This window comes from Antedon mediterranea, chromosome 3 (assembly GCF_964355755.1).
Source record: "Antedon mediterranea chromosome 3, ecAntMedi1.1, whole genome shotgun sequence".
In the NCBI taxonomy this organism is placed as follows: Eukaryota; Metazoa; Echinodermata; class Crinoidea; order Comatulida; family Antedonidae; genus Antedon; species Antedon mediterranea.
Window position 1 is genome coordinate 30,428,437 of NC_092672.1, and position 18,305 is coordinate 30,446,741.

The 18,305-nt window shown below is 31.8% G+C and overlaps 1 protein-coding gene across 1 annotated transcript; it reads right to left on the reverse strand.

The window, feature by feature from the left end:
- Window positions 1-564: 564 nt before the first annotated feature.
- Window positions 565-12,541, reverse strand: LOC140043828 (uncharacterized). The gene is made up of 5 exons (XM_072088296.1): window positions 12,480-12,541; window positions 4,480-5,823; window positions 3,663-3,810; window positions 3,454-3,544; window positions 565-2,409 (listed from the first exon to the last, which is right to left on the reverse strand). Exons 1-5 carry the CDS (start codon window positions 12,538-12,540, stop codon window positions 2,356-2,358), a joined length of 1,698 nt encoding a protein of 565 aa, XP_071944397.1. The 5' UTR covers window position 12,541; the 3' UTR covers window positions 565-2,355.
- Between the last annotated feature and the right edge of the window lie 5,764 nt (window positions 12,542-18,305).

Below are 18,305 nucleotides of genomic sequence, written 5' to 3' on the forward strand. Positions count from 1 at the left end.
ACATGTGTTTGAGCTGAAATCACATCTAGTTACGAACGTAGCTTTGTGATAAAGTATGATAAAAAATACAACCTTCCATAAAGCTACAATTTATATTGGAATATATGCAAATGGTGTATCCATATTCGTAGATCGTAAATCATTTAAAATATCGACAGCTCGCTATGTTATATATCTTGATTCCTGGAGTATAGTAAGGGAAAAGCTATAAGAACTCTTTGTAATACAATGACTAATACATTATTTAACTTTAAGTAGTACTTACCTTTGAATAGTGTTTGATATTTGTTAGATATTAGTGAGAGAGACGTTTCGATGACAGACAGGTTACTGGCTTACACTGTCGACCAAGTTGAGTGGTGTGAATGATTTCAATAAATCTAAATCTATCGTAGAGTTTGTATTCATGTAACTCGTGTAGATTATAGAGATTCGTTCTTTCTGTACAATCTAACAAGATAACATCTGTACTTTACTCTGGATACCAGACAATGTACACATGATTGTTACCATAGGGATATATACGCACAGGTTTGAAGTGTTTACATTGATACGCTGCCACAATTAACACACTTTTCCCAAAGACAAAACAGTATCATATTTTTGTTGAGATATTTATTAGATGCAGACTTTCATAATCAATGTGTGTACTTTAAATGCTGATTGTTGAAACCACAATCCTTATGTAAGCTTGCGTCCCTCTAACATGGCCTAGCAAAACTCCGTTATTAACATAAACAAATCGCCGGTGTTGGTGACCTGGTGTGTGTAAATTCTGCTAGGCGATATGAAAGGGGTATTCGTCACACCAAGATGGCAATTGATTGTAGACGTGATTGTAGACGTAATTCTAGACGTCCAATTTGTAAATGTATTACATGTTTTTTGTTTGGTTAAATTGATTTTGTGTATGTGGGTGTCATATAAATAGATCACCCCTCCCCATTATACGAATTACATGTTAGGAGTAATGGTGCAGCTTTCTAATGCATACTCTGTATCAACCTAAGGAGCACTGGTCTCATATCGACGCGTAGACACGTAGGCGTAATCTGGCAAATAGTGTACATTTCAATTTTCAATATTTTCAATTATTTTCTTATTGATAATCATGAGAGACTCTTCTCAATACAATACCAGGTACGTTTATTATAATGCGAAAGCTTACATACAAACATGTACTAAAATATTCCAAATATTCATAAAAGCATAATTTATACATATATTTTGGTTATAATGTAATAATGCTATTGAACCTTGTATCGAACGTCTGTTGAATCAAGTCTAGCGCAACTTTCGGTGAGTTACAGAGGGCGCTGTACACATTTGTAAAAGTGAATACAATAAAGTAGATAAGTTACTTTATATAATGCAATGTAAAATGTGATGTTTATAAACACATTTCACATTACATTAGTTTAGCTACTGTCATGGTAAACGTAACTACCCAATGCATACCAAAATTAGGTTAATACATTTTTAACTTAATGTCACACCCCATTAAAAAGCTAACTTTGTTTATTTCATTTTGGTAATAGAGTTTAAAGTTAATTGTGTTCCATGAGAATAGCCCTAGGATTAATATCGTACAACAACACAAATTAAGTTTAATATTTCTTATAATGTGTAATAATGTTTGAAATAATCTTGTTGACAAACCTTAGGAGGTCAATCGATTTTCATTGAGTATTTACATTTTTAACATTTAAATCATTTATGTTATGACATAATTTGGTCATACTAATAACTGTTTATAAAACAGTTACCTACTAATGTACACTGATCTCTTTGGTGATTTTGTTTTTCTCTCATCTCTACCTACTCTATTTCCTGCTAATATTCATAATAATTAAATATAATAAAAATAATCCATTAAGCACCTGTACCGTGGTTATAGTATTGTAAAATGGTTGTTTGTTAACAGTTCAAACCTCTTTTATTTGGGTACTATTTTAGTAATTTCGATCTAGTTACAATTATACAAAAAAAGCATATTTCGGCGAAAACTTGACTTCTTCGTTTGCTTCATGTTAACGGTATACAATATTCAAATTGAATTGTATAGACCATATCATTTTGGCATTTCTTCAGTTGACGTCATAAGTTGTACTATAACAACAACCATTATAATTATCCCAGATTTCTTCGATCATGATATTTTACAACCTTTAACCCTTTATACGGGTACTTTTGATTTTGGGAAACGTGTATTAGGTCTCCTGTTTGGTTGCCCGTGCATTTAATGTATTTTATGACTTTTCTCTTCATTTTTGTTTATTCTTCAATTGTTTTGTATTGAACTATACTTTATAACCACGTTATACAAAATTTAAATTCTTCCCACAATCCTTTATACTACCCACAATCATCTGTAACTTTGTCGTTGAAAATGTTTGTACCACAGTCATTCTGAAAGAAATACAGTAACCTGTTATTACCGTGGTAGGATAGTTTGGTTAAAGACCAAACATCTTGAATCTGACTGACGTAACGTAAATCCATAATAAACACATTGTTTAGGTATAGCCTTTTCACATGCAGGCCTACTGGGTAGATTAGAAAAGGTCACACTTGATTTTCTTGAATTTCATTTAATAATTTCTTTCCATTACTTGTAGTCTGGAGATAGATGTTCAGTGACTTTTGCCGTGGTGTGTAGTCATTATTTGTTTGGTGGAAAATGTATAAACTCTATAAGAATTCTCTAAACAAAAATGTGTTCTGTCTCTGTTTTTCATGTGGAGAAATCGTACTATTTTTATCTTTTCAAAGCACATTGAGACTTCGGTACAATACGCTGTGTCAACATAAACACATTACGTTGACACAAAGTAGTAACTAGGACGTATAGTGATTAGTATTGTCCATGTAAAGTGGAGTGAACTCTAGTCTATGGATTACTTTAATGATACATAAATGCAATGTTTACGTTTGTTGTAGCTAAATGTAGTTATATATACATTCTAATAAATCCAATATGTTTAAAGATTAGTTGTAAGTAAGCTATATTAATAAACTCGTTATTTAAATTAGAGACAGCAGACAGTCAAAACAGCACCTTGTTATCTGTACTGTATCTCTAACATTATATGTCAAGTATGATAAACACATTAGTGTAATGTAGTGTCACATGATCATACATCACGTGCGACGCCTGTATAATGTGAACGTTATGGCTAAGTTAGGCTTCTGGACTAGGGATTTTGATACAGGCGTAACATATGATATATATGAGACATTGTATCACATAAATTGGCATGATACTGTACAGATTTTAAATGCAATTTGGAAATCGGCTAAAACGTGTTAAATCAATATACTGTAGTCTGTATGACATTTAACGCTGGTATAAATAAAAATGTATCACTGTAAATTTCAATATTAGGCCTACTGTAACTAAATCTGCATCAAACCTGGGAAAAGTCACTACTCTTCCCTGATCAAACACTTTACCTGGTTATAGCAGTCTCTATCAGCTTCAAAATCTGGTTCACTACCATTCTCAAATCGAACATAACGTCGCATTTGTAATCGCCATTCAGTTCTAAAACAAAGAATAGATTAGATAACATAAAACAAAAATAGATATATTTATACAGCCATTAAACACATAAACGAGTGAAATAGTACATACAAAAAATAAAGTAGTAATAGACAGTTACCTTTGTCTGTTGCAAATCACCAACCCAATAATATAGACTAAAAGAACGACCACGAATGATACTGTTATCCACACGGCTACGTAGCTGATAGTTTTGTTCCTCGATATTAGTACGTTTGTATTCCTCATTGTCTGTTCATTTCTATTTTCTAGTAAAAAGAAGATTTGAGATTATTTGGTGGATTCAAACAAACAAATTCGACTATATACAGCTTGTATACACATTGGGCATTAGTTTTTATTTATATTAAATATCATAGGTATCTCTTTGTATTCACTCTAAGTCGAGTATGGCTGAGTTCTATTATAATCTTTAGCCTGTAAAAAGGAAACAGAAATGGGTACTTTTTCTGGTTAACCTTTTCGCTACCAAGATGGTTTTCCCAAAGAGCCAGTGCTTTGGATATAACATAAATTGAAAATTGTAAACATATCAAAAAGATATCTCTAAGATAGAATATAATATGGTATGTATTATCTAATGAAAAAAGATAAATGAATTTATTTAGATATTTCTTCATTGCGATATAATTGTTATATTATTGATGAAATAGTGTTACTTGCATCAAAAGAAGATTTGTTTTAATGAAATGAATTACTATTTTGGGGTGTTTTTTTTGCTAGGCCTAGTTTTATTTCCTTCTTTATTTTATATAATAGAATTTAAGAGAGCCCTTGAATACCAACATACATTTTGTGTCCTCAATGGGTTATCAAAAAATTAAAAAATATATTTTTTTTCTCTAAATTAGTTAAAACCTACATTACATTTAACAATATTTAATACTATGATTTATAATAAGCTGTAATAACATTACCACTAATTCTAGTTTTATCATTATTAATTCCAGCAGTTTTGCTTTTGGTGTCATATATGTGTTGCTGTATCGTACTTTCAGGTTGTGTTGTTGCTCTGTCAGTTAAAAGTGTTTCCATTGTATTTATAACTTGTAATGTCCTTTCCGTAACTAAACTCATATTTTTCGTACCAACAGAATCGCCATTTTGGGAAACCATTGCTTTGTCTGCATAGTCGGGCATTGTAGAAACACTTTTGTTGGTCAACTCTTGAAAATGTTCTGAAATAGCTGTTTTTGCGGTATCTAATGTACTCAAAGATTTTGGTCGAACACTTGTTGACTCGGTATCACGTGATTCTGTCCAATTTTCAGTTATAGTCTGCTCAACGATAGATGGCGTAATGGTTGACAGATAAGTTTCATTTGTGAATAATTGTACATTTTTTGTAGCTGTTGACAGAAAAGTTTCATTCGTGAGTGTAGATTGTTGTATATTTTCTGTAGTCTTTTCATAGATATGATCTATTCCAGTGTAATTTTGTATAGCTGTTGACATATAAGTTTCATTCGTGAGTGTAGGTTGTTGTACATTTTCTGTATTATTTCCATGGATACGATCTATTCCAGCGTAATTGTTTGTAGCTGTTGACATATAAGTCTCATTCGTGAGTGTAGGTTGTTGTACATTTTTTGTATTATTTCCATGGATACGATCTATTCCAGTGTAATTGTTTGTAGCTGTTGACATATAAGTTTCATTCGTGAGTGTAGGTTGTTGTACATTTTCTGTAGTATTTCCATGGATACGATCTATTCCATTGTAACTGTTTGTAGAATTATCAATGTTTGTAACCATCGATTTATTATCTGAAAAGAACGTCCGGCTTTTGGACAGTGTGCTTGTAGGCATAGTTGTTGGAGTAAAAAAGGTGGCGTTCCCTAACTTGTTACTTTGACGAAAAATCCCTGTAATATTTATTAATTTCTCTTTCTTAAAAACTTCTGTAACATTCATTATTTCTTCTGAAATGTTTTTTATAACTACACTCAAAGGTATAGAACCAACTTCTGCTGTAAGTGATGCTGGTTCGCTCCATGTTTTAGACAGTAACTGATTTTCTGTAGCGGACGGTATTGTAGTAGCATTTATGTCATTTACTAGAGTGGAATGCTGTTGAAACTTTTCCGAGATTGTTGATTGATTGAAAGGTACAAATTCTTCAAAAGTACCGGTACTGTTAACGCTAATGTCGCTATACTCTTCAGGGATTGTCGTCCATTCAAATGCGAGACGTTCCGTGTTGTCGGCATTGTCTTGAGTAATAGATGGCGCCCCAGTGGTGACGTTCAGTAAAATGTTAGCTATTATGAAGAAAGAAACATATCGATTGTGTAATTATATATAAGAATAGTATAGAATACACTTAAACGGTTTAATAAGGAATATTATAAATTCAATATGAGGTTTACATTATCCTAATTTAGACTAATTTAAACTGTCTATGAAAAATATGCAAATAAAAAGGTCAGTGTATGATGCATAATAATACTTTTATATCAAGATTTATTGCTACTTACACACAGACAATACAATATAATAAAGCATATAAAGGACAAAAGTGAATTGATTGCATGATTTACTCGTGTCTATTCATAAAAGGAAAATAAATGTTATTTAAATAATTTTAATTTAAAATTGATTAGTTAGTGTCAGTCGTACTTAATAGTATGACGGTGTACAAGCTACATACCAAATTCGTGCTAATTTTACATACGGAAAAAGCACACTGGTACCTATAACGAATGCTATTGTAACATTTTGATTCGAACACGCGAGTATTGGCAACATATTTTTTTTCAACGATACTGTATTGTTGAGAATGAACCGCTTGTCATGCGCAATCGACTACCTTTTACAAATTTAGAAATGTGACAAAAAAATCGAACATTACAAACATATATCGATTGAAGTTTTCTAAAACCTTCTCCCACAGACTCGCTCCGTATTAATAGATTATAATTTCTTAATAAGTCCCACTGTACAACTAAGATTGACAGTTGATTATGGTTATTTGTTCATAACATTCGTCTCTCTATGTTTACGTTAGTTATTATTATTATTATATTGTGATGAATTAAATTAAAAATATATGATACGATTTTACGTCTCCATGCTGCAGATAACACGTACATGACAAACAATAGGATAACGTTATGCTATTTAACGATGTGATTTTGAGTCATTGGATAACGGCAAACAAAATTATTTCAATTCCAAATATTGTAAAAAATAACCCGGAGTGGTTGTGAAATCATGGAGATTAAACTAACAATGTTTTTATTTGGCTTGCTATGAATATCATCTTATTAATTATTATTATAATATAAGAATAATAATACTATATAATGATAAGCCTATACTGTCAGTGACACGAAACAAATACAAAGTTCACACGCAAAAGCCGTTATCTGGTTTTTATCATACATCAAACAATTTAACATTTTTTATGACACATTTGGCCCATCATACCAGCTTTTTAGGCCCAACGTTTCCATACACCTATCGTATTATGCTGAATGTACATTCGCTTACAACAAACGTTGAGCATGATCTAATGATATTTGATGTACGGTAGTTTTAAAATAACATGTCTATTACCAAATTATTTTCAAGATTGAGGGTATATTATGTTTCTTTTTGCATTGTCAGTAGATATAATTCAAATTATATGATTTAATGATTTTTATTAGTTTATATATTACATATTCATTAGGGCAACATAAAGTGTTTCTTTGTTATGTATTGTTTACGACATATTCACGAATCGCTGTAAATCAAATACAGTAGATCGAATTCTAGATCGAAATTAGTGAAAAGATAAATATTTTGACACATGGCGTTTCATACGTATAATACATGAGCTCACATTTTCGTAGTTTTTAGACAAAAATCAAAACGTCCGGCTGTTGGAATAACATAAGAAAGACAATTACAATAACTATACAGACTAATTCTTGAATGTATCTAAGACCAAAAAAATGGTTGTAGACTTCCGTAAATCACTTAATGTCAAATATCCATTGTTTATTAATGGTATATCAGTTGAGTTTGGAGAAGAATTTAAATTCTTAGGTATTTATATTTCAAATGATCTGAAGTGGCATATTAACACACGTAACATTATTAGAAAGACCCAAAGAAGAATCTACTTCCTGCGTAGACTTAGGGCATTTGGTATAAACTCTGAAATAATGTCCTTCTATAGGTCAGTTATAGAGAGTGTCATAACGTATTTTTTAACGATATGGTTCGGTAGCGCTACCGAAAATGAAAAGCGTGACCTAAATAGTTAGTTAAGACCGCATCGCGTATAATTGGATCTGCACAATTTCCTTTGGAGAACATTTTTTCAGATTGTCTTCTAAAAAAGGCAGTGGCTATCAAAGATGATCAATTTTATCTGGCCTCTAGTATGTTCCACTTAATGCGCAGCAGAAAGTAGTTTCTTTCCAGGAGCTATTAGAGCCTTAAACATCATGTAGACACTTTTTGTAATGTTTTTGTTTTTTAGTTCGTGTTGTGTCCGTTGGATATTGTGCTCCCCCCACAGAGCAAAGAGAATTTCAATGTTTTTTTCCCTAAAACAAATGACAATAAATGATACTTGACTTGACTTGACTAATTAAATAAATCTATAATAATAAAAGAAATTTGTATTTTAAAATTCTATACTTATACATTAACTTGCGTGTGCCACGCGAGAACGAGCACTTTTATATATAAAATATCACTCAGTGAATGTTTGTTTGAGAATTTGTCACTTGAATTCCCCTCGAAAAGTAGAACAATCATGGCGAAAATTGCACTGCAATTCTAGTCATATTTTGTCCGTAACTTAGACCTACATAATGACAGGTTTATTCGACTTTGAGTGTTAAATTATGTTCTGTTAAATGAACTTGAAGATTTCTGAAAGCTATCTCAGCGACTAGAATAGAATTCAATTTACAGCAACAATGTGGTGCGTTAATCTAACTATACAAACACATACGTCGATGACTTCGAACTCCTTGAATAGATACACGTTTCTACTGCAAAGGTGATTGACTGTAATTATACAGTGTTTATTGATTGTCAAGAAATAATTAATTTTATTCTACACTAAGGCGACGGCCTAAGTCAGCTGAAAGCCACTGTGGTTTGTTTAGAATACTAAGTTAACACGCATATATGATATAGGCCTACAAGATACAAGAAACTGTATTTGTCTTCGTAAAAAACAAAGACAATGTCAGTTTTCGGTTGTCAGCAAACCCGATACACCCCAATGGAAAGAAAGTGGAAGTTTTGTGGGGATTTTTGGTCAAACTCTAAGCTATTAAACCTATATTGACTTTTTCTATCACCTCAGAATTTTTTGAATTTCTCCTATTTTGTGTATTTTTTTTATTCCACTTTCAATATATTTTAATACATTACCAATCTGTTTTTAAAACTATAGGCCTACTATATTATTTTTGCATAACAAGATTTTATAATCTTTCATTTCATGATTTTCAATTTATTGAATTTATATAAAATGTTAACTCCCATTTCCTGTGCATCACTTGTTACAGTAATCAAATGGGCCAAATAATAAATGTTCAATATGGGCTGGTGTACTAAGATAAACACTAAAATGTTTTTTTTTAAATACATGCGTTATTAAAAGTATCGTCACATTTTGATGATTTCATGCAGCTAGAGCTGAATACGTTATCGCTAGCCACCGATAATCTTATCTATGCCAATCTTATATGTATGTAAATAAAATCAATTCAGCTTGTTATAAGTATATTTAGTCTGTCTGGTGCACACAAGTTAAATTTCGTTAATTGTACAACTCAAACTTAAAGATATATTGTCCCCAGCCCCGTAAACATTGTTTTTTTTTCAAGTTTTTTTTTAATATGCTATTTTAATGTCACATAATAGTTATTCACTTTGACCAAAAACTGGATCGAATAAAAAACATTTACCTAAAAATAAATATAATTTTATTGTAAAACACACTTAATTGTCTTTTTTGTTGTTTTTTTTTGTTGTTAAAATTAACTGTTTTGTTTTTCTTTTTATAAGTGAAATAATTATTTATTAATCTCCATTTGTCATGTTGTTGGGGGAAAATACATCTGTGCACAGTTTCTACTCGAAAACAAACTTGTAGTTACGCAAACCTGTGTCTACACATTTTGCAAACTTTCCACTTATTTTGATTATTTTCTAAATATTTTGCAATCGTAAACTTTCTATTTATTTTGCTCATTTTCTATTTATTTTGCACATTTTCTACATATTTGTGCTATTTTCTAAACATTTTGATCATTTTATAATTTATTTTGATCAATTTATACATACATTTTTTGCAACTAGTATTTATTTTGCTTACTTTCTATATATTTTTTCTAAATATTTTGTAAACTTTCTAATAAATCCCAAAACATAATCCACATGTATTTTAAGAGGCACTATCTGTCAACAAACTCTCCATGACGGTTGTTACATAATGCTTTGTATTATTTTTTATTGTATTTATATGTTTCATATGGACAGTTTGTCTGAAATAAAGTTGAATTGAATTGAATTGAATTGAATTTATTTTGCTCATTTTCTACATATTTTGGCTCATTTTCTACATATTTTGACTTATTTTCTACATATTTTGGCTCTTTTTCTAAATATTTTTATCATTTTATAATTAATTTTAATCATTTTCTACATACGTTGAAAACTTTCTAATTATTTTGCCTATTTTCCTATTCATTTTGCTGATTTTTTTATAATGATTTTAATCAATTTCTGCATATTTTGTAAACATTCTACATATTTTGCTCAGGCCATTTTTTTGCACATTTTCAACGATTCTCTTCTTATTTTTTAAATCGTTTATTCCTATAAACTATTAAATTCACTAAATCCTAATTTTTGAGAAAATAAAACTTGTGAGTAAAAGTTACGACAACCTGATCTAGTTGTTATTTCAAGTTCACGCGTGTGCATTCATTCATGCGTAGATTACATTCTGTCATGCTTACACTTGTATATATTCTCAGTAGGATAAACACGAACATCTACAGTTAAAAAACATCGAACTTTATTATAAAACTATCAATCACCAATGCATAGTGTTTATCTCCGATGTTATTTTATATTTAAGCACGTCTTCTATTAACTACTATTATCGCTTTAATTTTAATTCATTTGGTCAAACGTGATATAAAGTTTCATAGAAATGATTACCTTTTGACACTTTGATTATTGTATAACGAGGTATTGTCATGAGAAAAAGACATTGTATATCTCTTTTATGAGCAAGCATGATTATATCTTAGAAATTATAGAAATTCGTTCATAAATCATTTGGCATAAGAAAATGCCAAAGAGTAACCTGTATGTAATAATTATTATAAGGCGTTTATTCGCTGTATTTGGCTAACAACATTGGGCGCGTACGTATACTTTTTACTCATATTTGGTTCCTACAGAACACAACGCAAGAACGTAATCGTAACGTAAGTAACAAGCGATGAATTATTCGAACTGATGCTTGTCATTGGTCAACTCGATTGCGTTGCGTCTACGTCCTTGCATTGCCCCTCCCTAATGGGAACTGTATTTTCAACGATATTTTTGTTGAAGGCATCATTATTGTGCACAAGATGCTAATTTGAAACGATATCGTATGGATGTGCTGCGTTTCGTCATCAAAAATACAATAAACAGATGCGTTCAAATTACGTTAAAAATGGTAGACAACGGCTTTTGTACTCGCGCGTCACTTTTGTGTTGTTCTAAATGATTTTAAACACTCTCAGTGTACTAATTATTACCAACAACTGTTTATGATGAGGTATGTTATTAATGTTTTCTATATTAACTATGCTAAACAGTAACGGTATGATAAAAGGATAACACGCTTCACGCGCGCGTACTCATTTATCGCCAATTTAAATGATGTGCATCGTGAAGTCCACTCTCAATTGCGTGCTATGGATTTAAGATGTTGTTGAAAAAGAGGTTGTATTTTTTATGCTATTATGGCCTGGTCAAATTATTAGATATTATTATAAATCATTAGAAATGTGTGAATGCCTGAGTGTGTAATGGTTGAAGAACCGCGTTTAACGCCTTCGCTGCATTTATTAAAATACCTTCAATATGTCTTACGGACGTGATGCTATTAAATTCAACGACTTGACCTATGAAATCGTCATTCATTGACAAAAGTAACACCACGATTTCTCACTCTTGAATCATTGATCTTTTTTATGTCCAGGTGGTTGTAGCTTGTCAAAATGAATTAACGATAATTTACCGTACTCCTACTTTAATGTGATACGGTGCTAACATTTTATTTTTTTATATTTTCTTTCTATATATACACACACGCTGAACATTATTTAAAATCTATATTTTTCCTCAAGGGTAAATGTTTGAAAGTGTTTCTTAAAATACTATTATTATCTTTTCAGGTGCTGTCAATTTGGATGTATGAGGCTTTGTTTTAAATTCAATTTTAATAATCTTTACAAAATATACATATTTTCAGTATTTATAAAGTACAATCAAAGTGTTTTTTTTAATTTTGTTTGTGCTAAGCCAAAAATGATGTTTCTTTAAAGTTCAAAATACCTCAAAAATAGAAGTGACATAATTCTTTTTAGTTTAAATGAAACAAACCATTTAGTATGTGTCTTTAATGTCGGTCCATATGAGGAACCAACTTGGTTGAACAAATCTTCAATATGCCCTACTAAACATTGAATGCAATATAAACAATGTATAGGCCTAAGTACAAGTAAATCATTTTGCGTTTGTTGACTTGCTTTTCCGAAGACGTCTAAACATTACATTTTTATATTAGTCAAGTCACAGTCATTTAAAATGAAACAAACCATTTATTATGTGTCTCTAATGCCGGTCCATATAAGGAATCAACATGTTTTCAAGAAGAAAACAAAAAGATGCAAATACCTACCTTCTGAGTAGATTATAGTAAGAAGCGATGCGATCCATTTGTACCAGGATTTTAGTTCCATATTGTAGAACCACAGTAAATGTAACAAATTAGTGTTTCTGCAATAGAAAGAGCTTATATTAATAAAATGACCAACAACCACACAAGTTTACGCGGGAAAAATGGGGTGAATAACAGGCAGCTTAACAACATTAGTTACTTCGTTATTACGTACTTACACGTCTACCAATGTCTTGCAAGAAAACCTAAGATTCGTCCATTCAATTAATAGGGAATTGTATTTCATGAAAACAGTATTTGAAGGATTAACAATACAATATTGTTGATATACGATCTAATATTTTTCTTATTGAAGTTTATCTACAAGATTGTCCAACAAAAAAATAGATAACGAAATATTGAAATAAATTTGAAATTTTAGTTAAAGTAAAAATAAATAGGTACTCTCTTAATATTCCGCGTTGCTCCACTTGCCAAATTTAATTCGTTTGGCTACTTCTAACTCACATTGTTATGCAACACTTCATGTTGTTTCAATATTTGCAATTATATACCAAAAAATAAACATTGGCAACGAATATTGTTGTATTTAAAGCAAGTAAGAGTTTATCAGATATTTGTAGACTTAATTAACGTTACTCTTCCTATGCTTGGTTATCACTTGGATGCAACGTAGGGACGTAAATCCACCAATCTCGACGAGATAGGTCATCCGAACTGTCGCTTGTGATTGGTCAACTCACTTGCGTTGGAGCCCACGTTGTTAGGTTGCGCGATGAGTCATCCGATTGGTCAACTCACTTGCTTTGGCGCCTACGTTGTTAGGTTGCGCGATGAGTCATCCGTGATTGGTCAACTCACTTGCGGTGGCGCCTACGTTGTTAGGTTGCGCGATGAGTCATCCGTGATTTGTCAACTCACTTGCTTTGGCGCCTACGTTGTTAGGTTGCGCGATGAGTCATCCGTGATTGGTCAACTCACTTGCGGTGGCGCCTACGTTGTTAGGTTGCGCGATGAGTCATCCGTGATTGGTCAACTCACTTGCGGTGGCGCCTACGTTGTTAGGTTGCGCGATGAGTCATCCGTGATTTGTCAACTCACTTGCGGTGGCGCCTACGTTGTTAGGTTGCGCGATGAGTCATCCGTGATTGGTCAACTCACTTGCGTTGGCGCCTACGTTGTTAGGTTGCGCGATGAGTCATCCGTGATTGGTTAACTCACTTGCGGTGGCGCCTACGTAGTAATCAAACATACTGAACTATCTTAATTATTTTTAATTGTCTCCCTTATCCATTTTATTGAGCATCACTTTTGGTTATATTATGATATCTTCTATGACATCCAACAAGGAATGGAACCTTTATAGTATTTCGCTCGGGTTGTGTGCACTTTTTGATTAATGAAACTACAATTGAACTTTATATTAAGTGCCAGATATTGTGGATAAATAATTTAATTTTTCATTATCTATGGATATACTTAAAGTAGTATTCTGTTTAGAAGCACGGAACCGTATTTGATTTGCCTTCCTTTTCATTCATTCACCAAATCTATAACATCTCACTGCGTCACTGAAGATGTAATTTTCAAATTGGCACCAAGCACATTATTCACCTTCATTAGGAAATCACAAAAGGCCATAATAAAGCAGACGTTGGTGATATGTAGCAACCCGGAGTGTACTATATATTTCATCTAGGCACTTATTAGAAAAAGCTTAGTATTTGTAATACATGAATATTTACTATTGTTGCTGTGTTTTAAAATGTTATTTTAATTCCAATTGTTATTGTGGACTATTACTTCAAATCTTGTAGGCCTATGTCTTGTCCGTGTATTTTAATATTGAAATTGATTTTGAACAAAATAAATGAATGATGAATGAATTCAATTCAATTCACAATTTATTAGCCTAAATCAGCAAGGACCTTTACACCCAATTAACGGGCATTTTATGTAGCAGTAACCCGCTTTTACAAAATAAATAAGTAATACGTTACGGTACAAGATCGACGACAACATAATTTTTTTTTTAATCAAATTCGCTGATGACACTAGTACTATTGGTCTCATAGTTTCAAACAATGATGAAAATTATCGTAGCGAAATACAAAGATTTGTAAAATTTTGTGACGATAATTATCTCCAAATAAATGCATCAAAAACAAAGGAGATGATCATTGATTTTAGGACTAAACATAAATTTAATTTTCAACCAATCACTATCAAAGGTAAAGAAATTGAAATTGTTGACCAGTACAAGTATCTAGGAATTGTTTTCAATGATAAACTGAGTTGGGGAGACCATATAGACTTCATCAGCAAAAAATTAAGTCCCAGAATGTATTGTATGAGAACTTTATATAAATTTAACTCCTGTGATTTGATGTTACTTTCGTTCTATAGATCCGTTATATGTAGTGTTTGGACGTATTGCCTCTCCTGTTGGGCTGGTAATGTTACCGGAGGGAATAAAGGACGCCTTGAAACTTTCATCCGTCGGGCTGGTAAAATGATTGGTCTGGAACTGCCTTCCTTTACCGATGTGCACCTAGAACACCTCCAGAAAGATTTCGAACGCATTGAGTCGGATGCCTCTCATCCTCTCCACAAAGTGATCATAGACCAACTTAATCCAAGTGGTAGATTGAGGCTCCTCAGTGTGAAAACAAATCGATTTGCTAAATCCTTTATTCCCTCCGGTATCATCCAGTACAACAGGAAGTCAAGAAGATAATTTTATATTGTAATTTTTTAGATGTTTTTATATGAATGGTTTTATGCTATATTTGTTTTTATAGTGTTTTCTTTGTTATTATGACGAGCAATGAATTTCCTTTTTGAGGATCAATAAAAGTTATCTTATCTTATCTTATCTTATCTTAAAGACTTGTGATATACATACATTGTTAATATAGGTTAAGGAAACATAAAATTAACATCTATGAAATATTATAGTATATCTAAAACCCCCAGCGCGTGGAGCGTCATTTTAATCATACTATCAATATCATGGAATTTTTCTTTTCTCAACAATCTTATCTGGGTTATTTCCAATTATGGAAAGTAAACCAGTGTGTACATTTTTGTGTTTTTCTTTTAAAAAAGCATTTAAAGCCGTTTTATTCACTGCCAAAACACACAATTTGTTAAATCATAAGACATAAATCCATTTCCATGGTAAATTCGAATTATTCGATCTAGTTATTAATTTATGTTCACATCAAAAAGACGTAACTCTACCCAGATATTGTACTTTATAATAGAATTGTTGCGTTTGGCCTTTACTCGTCGTTATCCAATGTTATTTCATAACAATTAAAACGATAACAGCAACACGTGGCCGGCATTCAATTCAAGTAGAGAAATTAGATATAGCATGCAGCATGTTATTACTATTAGCGTAATGTTTTCCCAGAAGATGAGGACGATAACAGATTAACTTAGCACACATTTTGTAAATGGTAAAGTAGGGTATTGTTGGCGTTCTACTACACGTCTTCTAATTGTAGGCCTAACCCTGGGTTATTATTCTTGGATTGTTTTTTTAAGGTGGGTTACTATTAGAAGAGGGGTTACTATTAGAGTAGTGGGTTACTATTACTAATCTTAAATTAGGCACCTAGAAATAGTAACCCACTCCAACTTTTCCTGTAAACAACTATAGCAAAATAATAAAACAGTACGAATAAATAAATTTGGTTGAACTCTAACTTTATTTAATTTTATAAACTCAAAAACACTCAATCCTCCCCCACTCCCCTGAGATCAACATGCATTATCTCTGCATTATCTCCTTATTTTCAAAATGGCTGCATCATAAACGATCAGTCTTCATAATGTCATTTTGTCAATAGTTTTTGTAACTCTAATAGTAACCCCCATGTGTTACTATTAGAGTAGTGGGTCATTATTATAGATTGACTTATAAGGTGGGTTACTGTTAAAAAGGGGGGTTACTATTAGTGTGGGTTCCTATTAGAAGAAGTGAATATGTATATCGCCAATCATCTCAATTTCGTTTAATAATCTCGAAATGATGTATCTTCTTGGCTACTAATCCAAGGAATGTTGTTCTAAAGTATAGAAGCAATATAAATCTACATAATAATATAAATTGGAAAATAAATAAATGAAAATAAATCTTTTCTTTTTGTGTTTCATTTGTCCATAATAGGAGATTTTTGTGTTTATATGGCCGTTGAGGGTGCTATTTTCAATAATAGGGGCTTTTTGTCAATATGAAGGGCTAGTGTTGCCCGAAAGCTCTGCTAACTTTTCTGGCTGTTTACTTTATCGTTTTGCTTTAGCTTTTCGCTTATTTTTTTTTTTGTATCTCCATTGTGATCCAGCCACTGATACCCACATCATTGTCATTTTTTCAGTTATTTGCCTTTGGATTTATATATATATATATATATATATATATATATATATATATATATATATATATATATATATATATATATATATATTACTCCATTTTTTGAAAAAGCAAAAACATTCATTTTGTCTATGTTAAGCCTAGATTAGGAAAGCTTGTTATTGTGCATCATTATACATATTTATCTGAATGCGCAGTTAGTGTGCGCATTGAAGTGATATAGAATAAATCTGTAAGTCAGCTCGCATTACCCTACTAACGACAGTGTGTGGTGTAATTAGCGGAGAAGAAGAACAGTCGATCGATAATTGTTTAATATCCAAGTAATTTTCATTGCACGTATGTGCCATTCCCATCCAACCCCTAACTGCTGGATTTGCACAATGTGTAACTTACGATACGATTAATATTATTTATCAGCCCCTTGAGGATAATATATGTGACGTCACTACGTTTTCATTGGATGTTTGTGCGCCGTGTTGTTGTCAGTATGACTTCTTATTTGACTAAAAATCAGATTATGGTCAGGGACGATTTGCGATACTCGGTCTTAACCCAAATCTAGACCGCCCCCATGGGGTTGGAGTGCTTTTAAAGTTTATTAACGTTGCAGTACTGATGTCTATGATGTCTAAAAATAATAAAAACAAATATGATGAGGTTTTTAAACACTAAGACAAAGTTGGTTTTGTTTTTTGGGGGTTTTTTTTGCAGTCGTTTATTACAGAAGGGGTGGGTGGTGGAGGGACGTACGATATAAATTGAAATTTTTCTCTAGGTCTTCAAGATTATTAACCAACATATTGAACAAATAGAACGTTACAACCATGTCTGAGTAAATATTTCTTTGCAGCTAATTAGCAATCTATATATAATTTAAGAAAAATTCAAACACAATGTTACTAATAATTGAAATATTAAAAGTATGTATTCACATCTGATTAAATTATTTATGGATTAGAAAATGAAATTCATTAATTTCTAACAATCTTTTTTGATATGTGCATGAACCGTAACTGCTACTAATTGGTTAGATCATTGGCATTTATGCGTACGTCAGTCCCATCTATCTTACGTTATTAAAGTATTAATGATGTTTATTTTTTGTTTGTTTTTTCTTTCTCTGACTAACGACATAAATTTCATTAATTGTTAACATGCAATCTATTTTGATATATGCATGGACCGTGATTTCAATGTGTGTGAAATATTGAAAGTAACTGGACAGTTGTGATTGGTTAGATTATTATCGTTACGTGTACGTCCTCACCTTGCGCGTACGTCATTGAACCACCGGATTCGGTCCCGACTACGTTACGTTGATAAAGTATGAATGATGTTTTTTAATTTCACTCCTTCTCTGACTAACAAATAAATTTCTAACACCCTATTTTGATATATGCATGGACCGTGATTGCAATGTGAACTATTTAAAGTAACTT

Coding starts and splice junctions, on each gene's coding strand:
- LOC140043828 (XM_072088296.1), bottom strand. CDS start 12,540: ATGGAACTAAAATCCTGGTACAAATGGATCGCATCGCTTCTTACTATA. Junction 5,824..12,479: donor TACTATAATCTACTCAGAAG/GTAGGTATTTGC, acceptor TCTTCATAATAG/CTAACATTTTACTGAACGTC. Junction 3,811..4,479: donor TGATAAAACTAGAATTAGTG/GTAATGTTATTA, acceptor TCTTTTTACTAG/AAAATAGAAATGAACAGACA.